General features: G+C 41.6%; 1 protein-coding gene across 4 annotated transcripts; it reads right to left on the bottom strand.

Moving 5' to 3' along the window:
* Nucleotides 1–240: 240 nt before the first annotated feature.
* LOC112230064 (ETS translocation variant 1-like) lies at nt 241–19,277 on the bottom strand. 4 transcript variants are annotated; one of them, XM_042312071.1, is made up of 15 exons: nt 19,026–19,275; nt 18,841–18,901; nt 18,532–18,652; nt 18,009–18,099; nt 17,633–17,680; nt 16,940–17,005; nt 12,502–12,555; nt 7,599–7,728; nt 6,380–6,571; nt 5,843–6,090; nt 3,870–3,938; nt 3,699–3,767; nt 3,392–3,561; nt 2,173–2,274; nt 241–2,001 (listed from the first exon to the last, which is right to left on the bottom strand). In XM_042312071.1, exons 3-15 carry the CDS (start codon nt 18,574–18,576, stop codon nt 1,774–1,776), a joined length of 1,512 nt encoding a protein of 503 aa, XP_042168005.1. In that variant the 5' UTR covers nt 18,577–18,652; nt 18,841–18,901; nt 19,026–19,275; the 3' UTR covers nt 241–1,773. The 4 variants fall into 4 exon arrangements, with proteins under 4 accessions (XP_042168005.1, XP_042167994.1, XP_042168016.1 ...); XM_042312060.1 differs by lacking the exon at nt 18,841–18,901; XM_042312082.1 differs by lacking the exons at nt 16,940–17,005; nt 18,841–18,901 and having other exon boundaries at nt 19,026–19,277.
* Nucleotides 19,278–21,105: the final 1,828 nt, after the last annotated feature.

A 21,105-nucleotide genomic window follows, 5' to 3' on the forward strand; every position in this document is an offset into this window, starting at 1 on the left:
GTGTTGAATGCTTACAGAATATTTGTGTTTTATGCAATAAGAGGTTTTGTGGTAAAATTGGCTGTGGAAATGACAACAAAAATGATATGTTCTATTTCAGTAGTTGCCGTAGATAGCTCACCAAGATCCCATACTTCAATTCTCTTTAAAAATGTTTACTTGCTAATAAATCTGAAAATATTGTATTCATGGTTAAAAAAAAACATGTATATATTTTCATGGGTGACAATCACGCATGTACCAGTTTTTCAGCACTATTTTATTACAGAATTTTGGCTATTGCTAATTCCATCCCAACCTGTATACTTTTTTACAGAACTTCATCGTGGTGACTTCATTTTTTTCCCTTTTTGAAGAATATAAAACAAAACATATGACTAAACAAAACACTTAAACACAGAAACGCAGAATTGCAGATTGCAGTTTGCCATTATTCTTAGACTATAAAATGACAGTTACAATTCGAAGCAGCAACCAATGTGCATTTACCTGATTATACATGGACACCCTATTTCAGATATAACATGGATCTTTATAATACTAGAAAATTCAAAATAGTTCTGATACCTTTTTATTCAAATGCAACACGTACATCATTTGTCTACAAACAAAAAGGAAAAAGTTAGATATGATTTGATTTCAGTTAGCATGTTTATCTCTTTTTTGTATGCATTCCTCACATTACGTGTGATTTTAAAGGGGGACAACAACATCGTGTGATAGGATATAAAGGGAATGTTTGTTTTGTACAATTCCCACATTGTGGCCTTGAAATATCGGATAACTCGTGTTATGGCTGAATTAATACACATCATTGACATAAAAAACATTTGTGTCGTATAATGTAGGACAAATCCGAATTAAATGTTTGTTATAAATATGTAATTCATTAAGTTGGCCGCTGGTGTGATATACACAACAATGCAAAGACTAAATAAGGTACAGTCTCTGCTTCATTTGTCTTTTGAATACAGGTCATTTGCATTACATATAATAAAGTATGTTTAGGGTGAATTTGATTGCATCTGATCGTTTCATGTCGAATTCCTACAGGTCTACACAGTCAATGCAGTTTTGAAAAGGAACCCAAAACTCAGTCATATCATGATGCACTGTGGGTCAGTCAGTACTGGCAAAGGGGCACGTTTAAAACTGGCAGCAAGGCAGCATGTAGATGTCAACTAAGATTTTTATAATTACATTACTGTTTCAAGTCTAGAATTATGTCACTTCACCATAAAAGTATCTTAAAAGCATGTCATTACAATACATTGCATTATTCACTTAAATGAGTAAGAAAGTACACATGATGGAGATGAAAGGGCAATTGAACAAAAAGAGGAATGAAAGAAATAATTGAGGATGCTTCCTGTAGCTGTCGAAAAGATCAGGAGGATTTTTTTTCTTCAAGCTCTGAGGATTCAGCTGCCTAGACTGCAGGAATATGTCCATGTGTGACCTTTGGCCTTTGAGTCCTGTCTCATACGAATACGGCATGCTTATGGGGGGGGGGGAATCCCTCCTTTAAATTCAACATAAACATCTGAAACGACCCAAATTACATAGCTAGCCCCCGCAGGTTCACAAACTGTCAGTCAGTCCATAAAGTGCACTCTCCATCCTGCAGCACAGCTTGGACGTCCAAAAAGAATTTGAAGAAAAAGGGTGGTGTTTGTGAGAGAGGGTGAGTCGGGATCCTCTGAATGACAAAGTCCTTCCCCTCCGTTCGTAGCGACTGTGGAGTACACCAGTTCGGCGTCTTGGGGCTTTACGTTAATAAACGTAGCCCTCGCTGTACGGGTGTGGCGGGTTGCAGTAGGGCCCCGCCTCCTGTACGTAGGCCATGTTCTCGTCAAAGTGTGACAGCGGCACTGTGTCCTCCTCGTTGATCTGCCGCTCCATGTCCGTCTTCAGCACGGGCCGCTGATTGTCAGGGAAGGCCATGGAGAACAGAGCCTCGGGGTCGCACACAAATTTGTACACGTATCTCTCCCCTGCCACCTGGAGATAAGATAAGATTAGATAAGATGAAATTAGATGAACTTTATTGTCCCCAAAGGGACAGTGGTCAGAGCCCATGGTTGACTATGGAGAAGACTGTATTACAGCTAATCAAACGTGGAACCATCGTCATATGTCTCTTGTCAGGGTGCCGCCTTAGGCCTCTTTTACCTTCTGCATAATGCCTTTTTCGTAGTAATAGCGTAACGATCGGCTGAGTTTGTCGTAGTTCATAGCAGGTCGATTCTTCTGGATTCCCCATCGACGTGCAACCTTTGTCACACACATCCACGAACAGACAGACACACATAAACAAAGGGGAAATGGTTATGGTGAAATGAATAGAACCAGAATGTCATAGAAGGATCACATTGTACAGGTTAGTGGCTTCAGTCTTGTAACATATTCCTTGTGCATAATAAGAGGTGAGAACATAACACGCCCACTGTTGCACAACTTCCCGGTAAAAATGCAATGACGTTGTCTTAATGTCAGAGCTTACTAATCCATATTTCCTAATAACAGCAATTAGAGTGGAACCAGACTCCACACCCCTTGACAGGGATGTGTTCATTAGGAACTTGTCACCCACCCAGTGGAGCAGGCAGCAGATGTTACAGCACCTGTCTACCAGACCACACAACCTCCCCATCCTCCATTCTAAAGCCCTGCTCCCACTGTCTCTGTATACCACTCTCTCTCTCTCTCTCTCTCTCTCTCTTTCTAACCCTGTATCTCTCTCTCTCCCTCTCTGCCTGGACCCAACACTAAAAACGTTGCACCCCCTTTCATGTCCTCATGCTCATTCATGTGTTACACCTGCCCGGGCCAAAGGCAGAATTTACCGCCACCCAAAGCCCAAAGTTAGCGCGTTTGGTCACCTGATGGTATGAATGCCCCCCTGTTCGCTGCAGCTGGCTGGTACCACTGAGTTGGGCCATGTGGACCGATGTCAAGTTACCCCCCCAACACACACATACACACACACTCCTCTAACCATTACCCTACCAACACACCAGACACTGACTGTGCCTCTGTGTCTGCGATGTGAGCGCACAAACCCAGACCTGTTCCATTTCAAAGGGCAGAACCGTCAACACCGTTTATATTTTTAGGAACAGGTTCATTGAAACGTTTAGTAGGCCACTCTCCGGTTGACAGTTTGTTTGATTTGATCAGATTTCATACTTTTAGCACGGGTGAGGCAATAAAAAAGGAACGTCAGTACGGTACATTGCCTCGTTCAAACATTTCCTAACACATTATTCTGACTGTTTGAAGAACAGATTTCACCTCAAACTCACTTCAATGATCAGAATAATCTGGTCACTGTTGCTTGAAGGGACAAAGATACTCCATGTGGAATATGATGAGACAGACATGCTCTCACCTCCTCTGGCTCGATGAGTTTGAACTCCATGCCCCGGCCGGTCCAGGCGATAAAGTGAGAGTTGGACGGGTCGTCCAGGAGAGCCACCAGGAACTGCCAGAGCTGCAGTGAGCCTCGGCGCTGGTAGGTTGGACCTTCACGATACAGACCTGACTCCTGCTTTATGTCACCTAGAGGAGGGGTGGAGGGAGGAGGAGGATGGAGGGAGGGAGGGAGGGGAGGTTGTTATTTCACGTTTCAATAAATATCTTTGATTGAAATTACAAGTGAAAGCAGCCGTTTATGTGTCGACTCTTGGACATCTCACCTTCGACCTTTTCGGGGACCACGCAGGTGTCGTCGTAGAAATGTCTTGCGACTTTATCGAACATGCAGCCTGAGAGACGAGACAGTGTTGAGAAATCACGTTAGGGAAACGGCAACTTGGACGGGATGAATAACCCAACCAACATGCATGTCTCCAAGCGTCATCCCTCACCTTCAGTCCTGCTGCTGTGAGCCAGATAGCCGTCTTGCCTCAGGTAGACAGAATGGCAGCTAGGCACTTCTGCCGGAGACAGGGAAGAATGGGTGTTAGAAGCCCTTAAGGGAGCATTAGGACAGTATCAGCTATCTGAGAGCAGTCAGTTACTGCTCACTCACTGCACCATTGCCCCTGATTAAAGAACATGTCTTCTAGCATGACACTGGAGCTCAGCCAACACTAAGCGCACAATATGACACTAGTCCTGAACAGTGCAGTGTCGTAGTCTAGGCTAAGCTCAAGATAACCTATTAGCAGCATTGGAGTAAATGTAGCATAAAATGTTGGGCATGTTTTCGGCTTGTTCTGTTTCTTCAGCAGTGAAGCATGATGGCTGTGATGGCTTTGTTTCACTGACTGCAACTTCACTGGTACCGTTTACAACAGTATAATATTATACTGTATATGTCTGGCCCTCCTACCACATTACAGCTGCTGGGTACAATCAAAGGGCCGAAACAGTTACAAAGTGAATGGTCAATAAAATGACTAACCCCGTTCATTTAGGGCCATCAACATTTCTCTGAACTTCATCAAAGTAATGGGCTTGTAGAGGAAATTACTGCTAATGAAATTACCAGGCTCCCCTCCCATCCTCTCCACAGGCCTGGTCTAGTAAACAAGCTGCAGAATGACTGCTAATAAATTCGCCTAAATGGTCAATCTGGGATATAAAACATGCTGGAAAAGGGCTCCCTCTGTTCATCCACGCCATCGAGATACTTGGGAAACCTGCGTAAATGTTTGCAGGGTAGTGTTCATTAGGCACCAAACTGAAGACAACCGACTGAAATAAACCTGTGTAGCTCAGTTGGTAGAGCATGGTGCTTTGCAACACCACGGCTGTGGGTTCCACTCCACGGGGGAACGGTATGAAAATGTATGCACTCACTACTGTCAGTCATTCTGGATAAGAGAGTCTGCTGAATAGCTCAGATGTAAATAGTGAGGACTACCTGGATATAGGAACATTTGTTTTCTGTTGCAAATGTTTTCTGTATGCGCTCTCTTATGAACATGTCCCTGTTGAAAAGGGCTCATGTTACAGAGAGAAGGCCAACTCAAAGGGAGCTCAGTGCTGTTTATACTGAAATCTTTCTCTGCATGAGGCAGCAGAGTGGACGCCACATTCCACCCTGACTGGGCACACTATTACACCACTCCACAGTAATCTCTCCTTGGCTCTAGCTTATGAATGAAGCCAGCAGGATTAGAACACCCCACCACCCCTTCTGCGGGGGCGGACTGTGACCAGGCACAGACATTAGAGCACCACAGGAAATGGAGCCCGGCACAGACACCCAAACCAGAAACCCCTGCGCTAATAATGGGTTAATCCAATCAACAGGCCCATTCCTCAAATGACAACTATCTGGTCTGATTAAAAAGAGGGTGGTTTGAGCTGTGGTGGGTCCAAATGCTCAAGTATTTGGTTATATTATTGAGTGAAAAGAGTGTTCTTTGGCCGAATTTGTCATATTTATCTAATGATGTACACTGAAATATAAATATACAGTAGGCTACATTTTTCTATAGCTCTAACCAAGGTTATAGATTCAATGGCCGTAAAGGTGGGGAGAGGTCTGTCCGTAATAAAGAAATGCTTAATTGACACCACACTCCACAAAGCAAGACCTGCAGGCTGTATGTATAGATACGTAGGCTATGTGTGACGTTTTTAAAGGTATGTAGTTCTGTCCTTGATCAGTTCTTGTCTATTAATGTTCTGTATTATCTCATGTTTCTTGTTCTGTGTTGGACCCCAGGAAGAGGAGCTGCTGCTTTCGCAACAGCTAATGGGGATCCTACTAAAACACCAAAGACTAAATAAGACAATGACACCACAATATTAAATACAACACATTTTACTGCGTCTCTATTACCACCACCTCCCCCCCAAAAAGAGGACAACTAACACACCCACTCACCTGAGTCATAGGTGAAATCCCTGGGCTCCTGTTTGATCATCATGGAGGGGGGGTACGTGGGGGGAATGGGCGCCCCTACCATGGCAGGGTGCTCAAACAAGGGGTCGGAGTACTCCTGCTTGAAGCCTTGTGGGGGGAACAGGATGTTGGGCTCAGACATCTGTCTGTGGTACATGGGCCTTCCGTCCCGAGACATCGACGGTGGGGAGGGGAACGAGTGGCAGGGCTCCGACAGCTGACGTCGAAATCTGAAAAGGCAAGAAAATGACATTTTCACAAATTCTCATGATAACCGATTGAGACAGATGGACTGACATCAATACACATTTTTATACCTAAAACTTGACAATTTATACAACCTGTTGTGTATAATTAGAATGGTACATCTAGATTCTGGTAAGCTGTACTGAATGTACTATAATGATCAAATAAACTTAAAATGTGCACTTGAAACTATGTCGATAATGTTTTGTTAGTGCCATTTTAAAGATGATGTAGTGGTAGCCCACAGTATACAGTAGCTGTGTAGTACAGTACCTGTGGTCCATGGAGTAAGTGCTGTCCGGGAGGGGCTGGGAGGGCTGGAGGTGGGGGTACGTCCTGTCTGGTTTGGGGGTGGGGATGGCCGTGGGGGAGCCATTACGAAGGGGGGACACGGGGTTGCTGCAGGGGGGCGTCGCTGGGCTGGAGGGCTTCATGCCTGTGGGGTGTTTGTGCTGCTGGTAGGCACTGAGAGACACACGGGGTGGAGGGATCAGTCTGTTGTTGTTTTTACATTATGTCGACACATGCCATTTGACAGAAGCCATTGTAGTGTGGCCTAGTATTTGAACGCTATCCTTTTCCATATCCAATCGTCTTTTATGTTATAGTTATTGTCAAAATGACAGTTTAAAAACTTTTCGGGCAAAATGTTGAACTTGAATTTTGACACATTTTACTTCTTTAAGAATATATATATATATATATATATTTTAGCGTATGTTCAGGGTTTAAAATACTTTTGTGTTTCCTCTTCTAGAATACATCTTCATGATGACCCTTGACGTACACGGCACTGTAATATCGCAAGCATATGCCAGAATGCCATATATCACCAGTCAAATCAATTAAAGATTTGATGTAACTAGGCAATTATTGTGCCATAGGCTTTTTGGTTCATTTGAAAAAACACCTTAGGTAGACAGTATATTATCCTAGATCTATTCCCCAAGTCAAGCGTATCCCACTTGAAACATTTAGCACAGCACCTGGCCTTTTGTTTCATAGGAAATGGCTGCAATTCCAATGTCTTGAATTCTCAAAATGGAAGGAAGTAATACAACTTTGAAAACAGGGTGGGAAGCCAGAAGTACTGTAGTTTATCAAGCAATCATAATGAAGCAGTCATTATCCATCTAACAGTGTGGCGATATATTGGACAACCTGTGGGGATGAAAAAAAGACTGTACGAAATGTGATTCATTTTCATTTTCATCAAACCAGATTTACCTGCAGAATCCTTGTGAGATTTCACTACAGGTAAAATAAATACTACTTCAATATCCCACAGGATATTTTTCAAACCACCAAAACCTATAATGTTCATTTTTGTGTGTTAGTCTATTTCTTTGTGTGCAATCTGGCTCTGTTGGTTCCAGATAGGGGGAAGTGGAACCTCATGTGATGTCATACTGGCTGATGCAGAGAGCTCGGATGTTTTCAACCTGTTAATACTTATTTTATCAAGCTAAGGCTGGTGCTGTGGCTTACCTACCTGATGTTGTACAGGCACTTCTCCCCATAGTGGAGTTTGAAGGGCCGCTCCTGGCTACAGGCGGAGCCCAGCTCGGAGCAGGGGCTGTGGGGCTCCTTCTTGATCTTCAGCTGCAGTCCGTGGAATGCCACTATGACATGCATGTGTGAGAGGGAGGGAAGGAGGGAGACATTAGATTGATGACGTTGAAACATTTATTCAGTAACTAATTCATTATTTATCAGTACTCTATATGTCCAAATGTACAATAGTCATATAGTCCCCATGAAAAGTAAACCTATTTTAAAGGCCCTTCCACCACATACAAAACCCTTATTCAACACTTGGGTAATAGGTATACATGTCCAGTACTTCATCTTACTCCACTGCTATCCCTAAGGACAGGGCCGGGAATATCTATGCAGTCTATTTCTATTTCTAAGTCCAGAATCCCAGTCTTCATCACTCACTGTAACTTACTTCTCGCAGTTACACAATGGGAGTCTCTTCCTTCCTGAAATATGACAATCTCAAAGCAGGGCTAGACACCACTAAATCCCTATCACGTTTCAGCTAACTGCCAATACTGTCCAGACAACACTAACAAGGCCCATTGATCTGAACCCACTCTCTGTACCTATGCCCAGTTTCCCACAGTGGCCTGTGCATTTAAGAAGCTGTTAAGTGCCAAATCAGTCCTGATTAACATCCCATCATCTTGAGTCATGATCAACACTAATTCAATTGGCCACGGTGATGAAAACCAAGTCACTCAGGATCAAGTCAGTCCTGGGTACCTGGAGAGCTAGCGTGTCACCGCTAATAAACACACATAGGCTACATACGTGCGCGAACATGCACACGCGGTTGCACCAGGCACATGCACAACTACTGAGGAGAGTATAAACCCAAAGTGCTTTACTTATGCAGAGAATATGGCACAATCATTTACTCGTTACCGTTGACAGGAAGAGGTTTGTCAATCTTCATGTTAAAATCCGTATCCGACCCACTGTGACGTCAAAACAAAGTAGATACCGATCATGAATGGAAGTGAAAATCAATCAAACTAAACAAAGCACTAAAAATGCTTGTCTTTTCTCTGGTAATTTAGAGCTAGAACCATGCTCAACTGTCTACCTGGGGGATTGCCGGGCCAGTGTATGTTTTTCTAGAATGGGCCTTAGAAAACAAGCCCTTTCCAGAGCTGATGACTGAGGAAGTAGTTTAGGGGTTGAGGAGCTGAGAGAAGCGGATGTTTTGAGTTTCTCACTGCTGACTGACAGCTTGGCCTGTGTGACAGTGTCACAGTCTCTCTGTGTGGAGGAGTCAATCTGTCAACACCCCATCTGACGCCTGTGTCCCAGGGGACTGATGCACGGGGCACGTTGGGGCAAAGCACAGGGGATGTTCACAGGTCTCGCTGGCCTCGGTGGGGCGCGACCTTTACGGGTCATCGATCGGTGGTCAAAGTGGTACCTCCTGAGGGGAGACCTTTGACGAGGTCGAACGGCGTCACAGGCGTCGCAGACACAGAGACTGCAGCCTTATCTGGCTAATTAAAGGCTTATGGCAAGAGGTACAATAAGTAACAGAGACGTATTGTTTACTGTTTTGTGATGTACATGTATTTATTAGTGGACATACACTGAATAAAAATATAAACGCAGCATGTGAAGTGGTGGCCCCATGTTTCATGAGCTGAAATGAAGAATCCCAGACAACACAAAAAGCTTATTTTTCTCCAATGTTGTTTACATCCCTGGTTAGTGACCATTTCCCCTTTGCCAAGATAATCCATCCACCTGACAAGTGTGGCATATCAAGAAGCTGATTAAACAGCATGATCATTACACAAGTCCACCTTGTGCTGGGGGCAATAAAAGGCCACTTCAAAAAGTGCAGTTTTGTCACGCAACACAATGCCTCAGATATCTCAAGTTTTGAGGGAGCATGCAATTGGCATGCTGACTGCAGGAATGTCCACCAGAGAGAATTTAATGTTCATTTATCTACCATAAGCTTCCTCCAACATCGTTTTAGAGAATTTGACGTCCAACCGGCCTCACAACCGCAGACCACGTGTAACCACGCCAGCCCAGGACCTCAAATCCAGCTTCTTCACGTTCTTCATGTCGCATTTATATTTTTTATTTACATCTTTAATAAAGCCCTTTTGTGGGGAAAAACTCATTCTTATTGGCTGGGCCTGGCTCCCCAGTGGGTGGGCCTGGTATGCCCTCCAAGGCTGACCCATGGCTGCATCCCTGCCCAGTCATGTGAAATCCATAGATTAGGCCCTAATTAATTTATTTCAGGTGACTGATTTCCTAATATGAACTGTAACTCAGTAAAATCTTTTAAATTGTTGCATGTTGCATTTATATTTTTGTTCAATATAATTATGGTTTATGAAATTATGTAATTGTCCTACAACACAGTAAGTTAATATGCACATGAACTGAATGAACTACAATGTTAAGAACAGCTCATGCGCTCTAAGAGAGGCACCTAAAATAGAGTTGGAAATGTCACAATAGATTTATCAGTGGGGTGCCAAGGTACACCAATCAATATGGAAGACATCACCTGTAATGACAGATAAACCTTTTTAGAATGTCAGGTCCATCAATGTTAAATTGCTGTGAGTATCTACAGATTGATTTATCTAAATGACTGTGCATTTTAAGAACAAGCATTTCTGACAGCTATTTACATCATTTTGAATGGTTTCATTTGAATTTCTCAAATATTCTGTCAACTTCTTTGGCTAGTTTTCTGTACAAAATGAACATGTGTTATGCTTGCCCACATTAATTGCATTTTAGTATTTTGATAAATTACTATTGTTTGTTTGGCCCTATTCCTTATTTAGAAACCAAACCATACATTTGATTCAAAACAACATTTTGATCATTGATTTTTATAAATACAGATTTGAGTGTATTTGCATTTTGTCTGACTTTATGCTGTGCAGTGCACACAATCTCTTTCATTTATTATTTTGGTTCCCTTATTTAAATCATATCTGAAATACCCCCCAACCAGCTATGCCATTCACAGTGAATTTTCTCAATACAGCCACTATATTAGCTGCAAGCTAAGAAATGTCATTTTGGTGCCAATCATTCCTAATTACCACAAAAACCCCTTGAGGGCAACAGTTGTGTGCATTGGGTTACAAACTGTGTATTTTGGCATTTACAGTGAAGTCTACTTTTGGCAGATATTTCTCCAGTCCATTCATAAAATATCAGTCTTTTGGCAACAGGGGGAAAAAAAACGTCCATTTTCACACAGTGTAAGTGCTTGTCATTACTGTTAATGTTAGTAGCTCCTATCCGCTGATTACATGTGGTCTCATTTTACACTATCTACAGTACTTCTTCATACCCTGCTAAGTTATGCTAATGAGAGCTTGGAAACCACTAAATTTGAAGGTAATAGACAAAGAACATGTCTCCTCCATGCGCAAAGCCTTAAGATTCAATGTCTGGAAGTTTCCCCTTCAAATGTGATGTTAAGTATGGCTGATGGACATGGGAAAATTGTCCACAAGTGAGGTGATAAAGTGAGGACGTGAATGCTTCTCTATGAAGCGCAAAAAAAAACATGTCAAAAATATCCGCAGTGATCTATTTCCATGTTTCCACCTGTTCTCTATGTCTATTTTCTCATACCGTACGAATGAATTGACTGTACATGTCATACACCTCGTTTTACCTCTATTGACCTCTAAACAATCCCACCATCCTCTCTCACTCTCTCCTTGGTGAAACCCATATTGGAGTCCTGCAGGCTGGGACGCCTGCTCGAGAGCCCAACCACAGTGCCCTCGCCCTCCCACCCACCATCTGTTTCTGCCTCTCCAGTCTGCTCCAGCATGCCAACAGGACGTTTCCTATGGTCAGCAGTCCCCTACTACAATGGACACGATGGGCCCTGGATGGCTTTGAAGGACATGGGGACCTCAAGACCTTATGGATGTTACTGTGCAACCATTTTGGATCCTATAGTAGATATGTACCATACTGTACGTCTACGGAGCTCAGAGAAACTGGTAAGTGGTTCCTCAAAGGCAAACAGTTTCTTGAGACAAATGTAGAAATAAAAATATTGAAATGAATCAAATATTCTGAGGTGAATATCTAACATGTGAGCGATAAAGGGGGGTAATGGTCATTACAGACACAGTTTCCTGCTTTCTCACTGTTGCACAGGCCTTTTGGCTCATCTAAAAGACATGTGCTAGCACTGGATCCCACTGAGCTCCACTCACTCCACTTCTGTCTCCACGTTGGCTGACTTCCTTCATAACCCCACTGTGCCAACAACAGCCTCGTCTCCACTCACTTTAAATGCTCATTGTACTGTGCCACCAAGTGCATTATAATGTATAGTGCATTTATGTCAAGACATATTGGATTTCTTCCAGTATAACCGCCACAACAAATGCTGACAGTTACAGAGGATAAAATACTGTTGGAAAATATTGAGTTTGAGATTATTATATATATATATATATATATATATAAAACAATATCTGATTATTATCACTCATTGCAAATGACTCAAAATATTTTGATGTTTTCCTACATAAATAAACCCCAGTGCTATAATATCATAGCTCCCTCTTCCACCCCCTCTCTTCTACCCTCTCTCTTCCACCCCCTCTCTTCCACCCCCTCTCTTCCACCCCCTCTCTTCCACCCCTCTCTTCCACCCCCTCTCTTCTACCCCCTCTCTTCCACCCCTTCTCTTCTGCACCTGTCTGCCAACCTGCAAGACTAGCTCTCCGGAGACCACATGTGAGAGTGAAGGTGGGGGTACTGAGAGACATGGAGAAAAAAAACACTCACACACAAACACATAGACTCACACATACATACACAAATACAATAACATTGTGGCATCATATACTCACAGTTTTCAGTCTGGTAGTCTGGGACAAACTGCTCGTCATTGTCGGGAACTTGAGCTAGAGAAAGAAGCAGAGAAGAAAGGAAAAAGTGATTTTCATGCCGATGGACAACACCAGACTCATGATATCCAGTCTAACCCTCTCAATCATTTATTTTGCCAAAAAGCCTCTAAAGACATTAAAAAAATCCCTTTATGGACATGTATCTATTCATGAACAAAGCAATGTAAATGTAGAATCCTCCCAATGTTTATCCAAGTTATAATGCACCAACGGACAAATAGAATGCAAATGGAGCAGCTAAAAGCTAAAATAACAGTCTCTAGGGAGAACGAATGTATTGCTTTTCCCCTCTTTCTCTTGATTGCATATGTCCTGAGGTTGTCTGGTCCGTTTTTAGATGATGCTGTAGCTTCAGGAGTTTGCTATCTCCACGCCGATAGCAATAACACCCATTGTTAACAGTAGCTAATTGGGTTCTTCCCCACTGCTGAATCCACCTGTACCTGCCGAGTCAGCTCTGCTCCAATCCAGAGTGTTTCACCTATCATTCACACTCCTGTGCTTTCGGCTAATGCTAAGACAATGAAGGCTCTGCACAGGGTCCAATTAGGCATGTACATATTTATATCACACATATTTGCACTTTTAGGTCCCTGAAGTTTGACGGGTTTGGAGAATTGTGGCAAACGGCAATATGAGAGATTTTTAAATGTGTCATTAGCACGTCTATTTTTACGCACAAAGAGGTGGATTCTCATTATCACTGAATCAGTATCATGTCGAGGCAGGTCTGTATTAGATGATCATGTTTTGTATTTTCACTTTTCAAAATGAGAGAAAAGGAACGATCCAACAAAATAGAAAAAGGAAAAACCTATTTTCTCACAATATGAGTGGTGGAAAAACACAATATGAGTGGTGGAAAAACACAATATGAGTGGTGGAAAAACACAATATGAGTGGTGGAAAAACACAATATGAGTGGTGGAAAAACACAATATGAGTGGTGGAAAAACACAATATGAGTGGTGGAAAAACACAATATGAGTGGTGGAAAAACACAATATGAGTGGTGGAAAAACACAATATGAGTGGTGGAAAAACACAATATGAGTGGTGGAAAAACACAATATGAGTGGTGGAAAAACACAATATGAGTGGTGGAAAAACACAATATGAGTGGTGGAAAAACACAATATGAGTGGTGGAAAAACACAATATGAGTGGTGGAAAAACACAATATGAGTGGTGGAAAAACACAATATGAGTGGTGGAAAAACACAATATGAGTGGTGGAAAAACACGTGAAAAACTATTAGGTCAAGCCTTGTGTGAACTAATGTTCGCTGTAAAACAAGTGTCAATACAGTAGACTGTTCTGATACACACTAGGAAAGATGAATGATATTGTATGGTGCAATACTGTAAAGATCAACATAACAGCAACTGAAGTATAATTGTAAAACCCTGTGCACCTGCTGACTTCAATTCTTTGTGCCAGCCAAGCCCCCTCTTGCAGTGGGATTGTGGTGTGCACTGTGATTTCTGCATCAAGATGGCCATTGTAAGAACTACAAAGCACCTTTTCGTGCAAAATAATGTCATACCTTGCCACTACAAATAATTACAGACCAGAACTTTCTCTCAATTCAAAATACTGGCTCCACCACAAAACCATGAATGGAAAACATTCACCCAGTGCAAGCCGGACCACTCAAAGAAAAGGAAACAATGTCTCCACCACAACCGTGTACAACTTCTTTCTACCTCAAGTTCGCTAGCACTGTGTAACACACACGCACTGCAGGCATCACAAAGTCGCAAGGTTCAAAGCGAGAGGGGAAGAAGGATGGCGACAGACAGGCAGAAATGAAAGGAGAGAGGGAGAAAGTGATGTTGAAGCCGGATGCATGAGTCACCGGACCCAGTCTGTGAATGGGCCAGCTGATCCCTGCAAAAATTCCCGGGGAGAGCACCAAAATTAGAACTCTGCCGCCATTCACAAAAAAGAGAGAGAGAGAAAGAAAGAGAGAGGGAGAGAGAGAGAGAGAAAAGAAGAGAGAAAAGAAAAACAGCCAAGCCCCATACACAGGCCCTGAGTAGTAGTGGCACATCCTTTGTCTTTTCCTCAGCCCATTCTTTTCATCCCAGCCCAACACCATCAGGCTCCTGTACCTACAAGTACTGTGTGTCTGATGGTGTTAGGTTTCAAACAAATCTAGCTAGCGCGCCAACAACAGGGCTGAGATGAAAAGAACGGGTTGAGGAAAAGATTTACTGTCTCCTTTTAAAAGTTTGAATTCAATAGACCAGACTGCATCAGCTATCATTTTCACATTTGTGTCAACATTTTATTTAAAAAATGACAGTAATTCTAAAAGTGTGGCAACCTCACGGAATAGATTTCAAAGTGAAATTGATACTTGAAGAACTCCCAAAAAGACAGAGAAAAATAGCCTTGGCCAAAATGGCCAGGTTAAGAACCCTTCAACCTCTCGGTTTGTGATATCAGAAATTCAGTCTGTCTCCCATAATTCCTCCTCTTATTTCCAATTACCTGAATGAATAAATCTTTGGTATAGGTAGGTAGGTATTCCTTTTTATCTTAATGGACAGGAAGTAATTTATTAAATCTACTTCAATCTTGAAATGTACATCACAATGATCCACGACATGCAGAACTGTACTCCTTACAGTAATATCTATATCAGGAACCAAGGCCTTTTTCCCCCACTTAAATACTAAAATATTAAAACGACATCTTATTCTTTTACAAGCCCTGCGGTATATACTTCATAATCTAACTGGCAGAGAGTAGCTGGTGAAGTATTCCAATATCTATTTCAAAGCATACTTTTCATTTTTAAAACCCCTAAATTACACTGCAAGCATTTTTAAATGTATTAAAGAATAGATGAATCTCATCAATGATTAAGTTGCCTATCCACCTGTGCAAAGCAGGGAGAAATATTTTTCTACCTCTTTGGAAAATGTAATAAGATAACCTCAAAAAACTTACCAGAAAAACATCACAGTTGATAGAGTATGATAAAAATGTATATTACTGGTTAAGGATCTACACTTTAGACCTTAACATTACGACTAGAATCATCTGCCAGTAGAGACTAAGGCCTACTGGATAAAGAAACAGGTTGTCTTGTTCAATACTAACATAGCGCAACAGTAGAGCTGAAGAAAATATCTAAACAATTTACCATAAGTACACATTTTTCTAGATTAATTTCAAATATGTGGTCTGAATATAAATCATCAAAAGTTCAATCTGTCATCAAACCTCGATTCCCCTCAAAGCTTGAGAGACCAACAAAGAACAAAAGCCCTGACACTGACATACGTTGAACAACAAAAGAATGATGTCATTATTGATACCAAATGTAGCCTAATTCTAATCCAAACAAAATTTGTTTTAAATAGTTAGCTGACACAAGATGTTGGCATGTTTTTGTCTTCCATAATGCAGTCCACAGTTCACAAATGCAGTGCATTTAAGGAGAAAAGTAAATATGCAGTGCATTGGGGCAGCAGGTAGCCTACTGGTTAGAGCATTGGGCCAGTAACCGAAAGGTTGCTGGATCGAATCCCTGAGCAGACAAGGTAAAAATGTGTCATTCTGCCCCTGAACAAGGCAGTTAACCCACTGTTCCTAAGCTGTCATTGTAAATAAGAATTTGTTATTAACTGACCTGCCTAGTTAAATAAAGGATACATCATATTTTTGAGAAAGATGTCCCACATACAGAGATAAACTTAGTTATATTTTGTGTAGAAAGGGAACACATGGTGCATTTACAATAGGAGATAAGATGATGGGACCACATTATACAGCACATAATGTCGTGGGCTTGTTTCGGTCCCTAAGCAAGTGGCAGGTACAAACTTCAAGATTTGTCATGCATGCATACAATCATATTGACATGGGAAATTAAAATGATTAAAAAGTAATGTAGATGACTTTTATAGAAGCTACAAAGAACTCACACGTTGAATCCACAACCTACTTCATATTTACACCACTATTTACTCAGAGTCAGAAACTTTGATTTCCTGTTTTAAAACCTAATGCCAATAACATAGATTGGATATACTGCATATTATAATTTATAGGTCACTCTAAATGTAATCAAAGCAATATTAACATCCAGAAATGTAGCAACAAAAGTTTTAAAGAATAAAAGGCCATGTTTTTCTGTTAATTGCAGCTTATTAGCAATCAATTGTAATGAAGAAACATTGCAAACTAATGCAAATGTCCCATGCAAAGAAAAGCATTTTCAATATGTAAATGACATTCAAGAAGATCAAATGTAGATACAACCGACAGACTAATACGTTTACAGACTTAGACATGCACAAACATATGAAACATGCATCTTACGAAAATGGTACGGGCACAATATGATCAATATTCTTTACTAACCAAAACTTCTGTGCTGCAAACAGGGCGGAAAGAAGACACCCGCGCTTAAATCCTGAAGCATCACGTCTGAGTTATACCACACAGAGCAAGTCTTGCCATTAGAAAAAAATAATTAAATAAACAAAAACAAACAAAAAATAAACTCAACAAAAAAACAAGTAAATCCGTTATTTTTCTTCCACTAGAAAGATAAAGAAACAGAGAAGACAGCTGATACTACAGCTATGGAGGATGATTTCTAGAGAGATGCGCTGAGAGGAAAAGAAAGAGAATGGGTGAGGGAGTGTGAGAGAGAGAGAGAGAGAGAGAGAGAGCGATAGAGAGGAGATGGTAGAGGACCGGTGGAGGTGGTGCGGTGGTGGCGGCTCGCGTGCGTTAGCTCTTGCCAAAAGCAGAAGAGACAGTGAGCAGCGGAGAGCTTTCTCCTGGTAATTTGTGATGACACTCTGGGTAGAGCCTCCTCAGTCTCCCTCAAGACCACGCTCATCACAGTCTCTAATGTATGCATGACACACAAGGTGCCTCTTCCACACAGACTTTAATTGGACTGCACGTTAGTAGGAATGGAACTTGGGGCCAATTTTTTCTACATCTCTACCTTTCCCGATCCCTTTCTCCAATTCTCTTACTATGTCTTTTAAACCAAGTGAGCTTGTTGAGATTCGACACTACAGTAAATGTGTAAACACTTACCTTCCGCCAGCCAGGTCTCTTGCAGTTGACTGAGGTCCTGGAAGAGTTCTAGGAGAATAAAACAATGGAGGACAATCATGGAGGGGAAGAAAAAACAGGACAAAAAAGCTTCAGAAACAATTCCCTCCACTATGACAGGCTGATAGGATTAGAATGCCATTGGAGGCTTGGCCAGATGATTCAGAGGCACGTGTGTAACTAATAACAACTCAATTTGTGTCTGTAGCCACTGACAGATGCTACTCGCAATCTTCACAGGTGAATGTCTTGTAATTGAGATTTTGCTTACGAGTGCAGGTGGCCACAAACCAATTGAATTTTGCTAAATGTTAAGAAGCCGTGAAATTAACTTTTCCCTCCCCTCTGCTCTACCTACCTTCAGTGTCCAGGGCTAGGTCAGAGTTAATTAATTTTCTTTTTCTGTCATTTGCCGGTCTCTCACTGCAAGTTGTCTTCCCTTGTGGCCTCTAAACGGGAGGAAACAAATCAATGTCTCCCACTGGAGTGATTCTGTTGTGTACTAGCACAGATGACAGCTGAGAGAGCAATAGATGGCCATCAATCACACATCTCACACACTTTTAAACTAGCCCCTGTCCATTTTCTTTACCTAGAACTAACTACAGAGGGAATGCAACACTTCAGTGATTACTAGTAATAACGTTATTACAATATTTCTTAGAATATATATAACATCATGTATTACACAGTAATAGTTTAAATATTACGCTATCCGTTCATACATCTGCACATGGAGGAGGTGACTGAGCGACCAGCTTGCAGGTTTTACATCAACTTAATAATACAGTAATGAATAACATTTTCCTGATATTTATGTGCTGTTTATTTGTTATTTGGTCTCGGGTTATACGTTAAAAAAAAACGTGGCTCTCACTCACATTGGATTTAATATAAGGCACTTGTTGGTCTTGAATCCCATCCATTCTCCAACGCTAATGCTCTACTTTAATTGATAAGCAATTAGCCAGAATTGTCCGCGGAGTGTGCCGTCCGACCACCCTATATCAAGATGGATTGGGGGAAGAATAAAATGAATGGACCGTCTAAACTTGCCGAGGTAGTCGACCTGAAACAGTATCATTCATAAAGCTACAAACACTAGTGAATTTACACTACGATTATCCCACTACAAAAGTAAATAATTGACATATTAGCTGCATAGCTCTCAATGAGTTGTGTTTACTCACCTTTGTAAAAAGGTAGGCTATGCATAAGGTTGTTTACAAACGGTCCACTTCTAGCTATAGGCTGTGCGCAAGGATGGCGATAAATATTGAGAACCACCACCTAACGTGACCAAAAGCTGTACTAAATAATACTCTAAAGCATGTCGTAAACACAAAATATAAAATAAAATAATAGGGACACTCACCTAATTAATCTGCGCCGCATTCATTCACGGATTTCTGTCTGTATTTAGTAAGAAACAAAAGTCAGCGATGTGAAGCCCGCTGCTGAATCTGACGGCTGAAGCCTGCTCACACTCAGCTCTAGTGTTGGTTTGGCGCCGCTTGGCTTCGCCTTCTGGGGCCCCCCATGGAAAAAGAAGGCGCTCCGTTTCCTATTGGTTGTCAGTCTTTCACTGGATCCGATTTCCACCCTTCAATCAGGCACATTTTTAATCATGTGTGTTTAACTTCTAAAGAGAACAACTTGTGAGGAACAGTGTCACAACTGTTTGTCTGTCTGTCTGTGTGTGTGTGTGTGTGTGTGTGTGTGTGTGTGTTTGTGTTTGTGCTTGTGCTTGCGTGTGCATGTCTGTTTTAAACTTTATCACTTTGCACAATGTTTATCAAAAATTGGGCTTTTAAAAAGCCACTTATTATACTTTTACTTGATGCCATTGTAGTGTCTTAACACTTAGTACTTATTTATGTAATAAGAAAGACTCTGAATACAAGCAATTGAAATGGAGCTTCACATTTACTCAAACGAGTTAGTACCAGAATAACATAGAACAACACTGCGCATGACCAAGGGTGCTCCATCCTTAAAGGGGTCATCAGTAATTAACAGAACATAACACTACATTTGAAGAAGGAAATAGGTTACCTGTGTACAGAACCTGTTTTGTTTTGTTTGAGAACATGTTTCTCAGAGCACGTTCTTGATCAAACATACACACACACACACACACACACACACACACAGTCACATACCCACACAGTCGCATTCGCCCACAGTCGCGTAAACGCAGTCGCATAGACACACGCAAACCTTATGTTCTCCTATTTTCCCTAACCACTAACCCTAACCCTAAACCTAACCCCTAAACTTAAAATAGCCTTTGTCCTCATGGGAACATGGGAAATGTCCCCACGAGGAATGTTTTTCCTTGTTTTACTATCCTTGTGATTTTAGGTCCCCACAAGGATAGAATAACCAACCCACACACACACACACACACACACGCACGCTCGCACGCATGCACACACACCCTTAGCCTAACCCTAACCTTAACCCTAACCCTAAACCTAACCCTAGCTCCTAACCCTAAAACTAACCCTAGCTCCTAACCTTAACCCTGAACCTAATTCTAACCCAAACACCTAATTCTAACCTTAACCCTAAACCCCGTAGAAATGGCATTTGACCTTGTGGGGACCAACAAAATGTCCCCAGTTGGTCACATTTTGGTCCCAACACGTATAGTTAAACATGTCCCCACACACACACACACACACACACACACACACACACACACACACACACACACACACACACACACGCTCCCTCTGTCCTTCTTTCTCAATCAGAGGCAACACACACACACAGATGTGAGCACACACACTTTGTGACCATGGAAACAGCATTTTGAAGTGGTTCTAGAGGGACTTGCTAAAGCTGCAGCTCTCCCCTAATGTAAGGGATGCACTGCTGTGTGCCTCAGACCTGCAGAAGGCACTGACCTGTAAGTAAATCACAGGTCACTGGGCAACTGAGGACAGGTTTGCATCACAGTCAATACGACACTGACACACAGTGAGAGCAGTCTGGTGCTTTACAAAATAAAGATATCACTAACACTCACACCTGACCCCCCCCGCCCCCTACTAGCTCTGACTTTGCTGAGAGCTACTTTATTGAGGAAACATGTACTTACTAAGACCATGATATGTGGTTGTCCCAGCTAGCTATAAATGCACTAAATGAATGCACTAACTCTAAGTTGCTCTGGATAAGCTGTCTGCTAAATTACTCAAATGTTAATGTCAAATATAAAAATCTAATGATTTGGGGGAAATTCTAAACATTTATTCTAATAATATACAAATTGGTTATTACATTAATCAAAACACTTGCATGGCTGATGAAAATATCAAAGAAACACATGTAATGTTCAGTTGAAAGGGTGTTATATGTCAGTAGAAATCTTGAAGCCGTTCTATGGCCATTATTACATTTAAAAAATACATGTTGTATTGATACACACAATGGAGAGGTGCAGTGAA

This window comes from Oncorhynchus tshawytscha, linkage group LG03 (genome assembly GCF_018296145.1).
Source record: "Oncorhynchus tshawytscha isolate Ot180627B linkage group LG03, Otsh_v2.0, whole genome shotgun sequence".
NCBI classification, from domain to species: Eukaryota; Metazoa; Chordata; class Actinopteri; order Salmoniformes; family Salmonidae; genus Oncorhynchus; species Oncorhynchus tshawytscha.

Bases quoted from the DNA above. Each gene is read 5' to 3' on its own strand.
- LOC112230064 (XM_042312060.1), bottom strand. From the start codon at position 18,576: ATGGATGGGATTCAAGACCAACAAGTGCCTTATATTAAATCCAAT. The intron at 3,939-5,842 runs GTGAGTGGGTGT...TGTCTCCGGCAG, and splicing joins GGATTTCACCTATGACTCAG to AAGTGCCTAGCTGCCATTCT. The intron at 3,768-3,869 runs GTGAGGGATGAC...CTCGTCTCTCAG, and splicing joins TCACAGCAGCAGGACTGAAG to GCTGCATGTTCGATAAAGTC.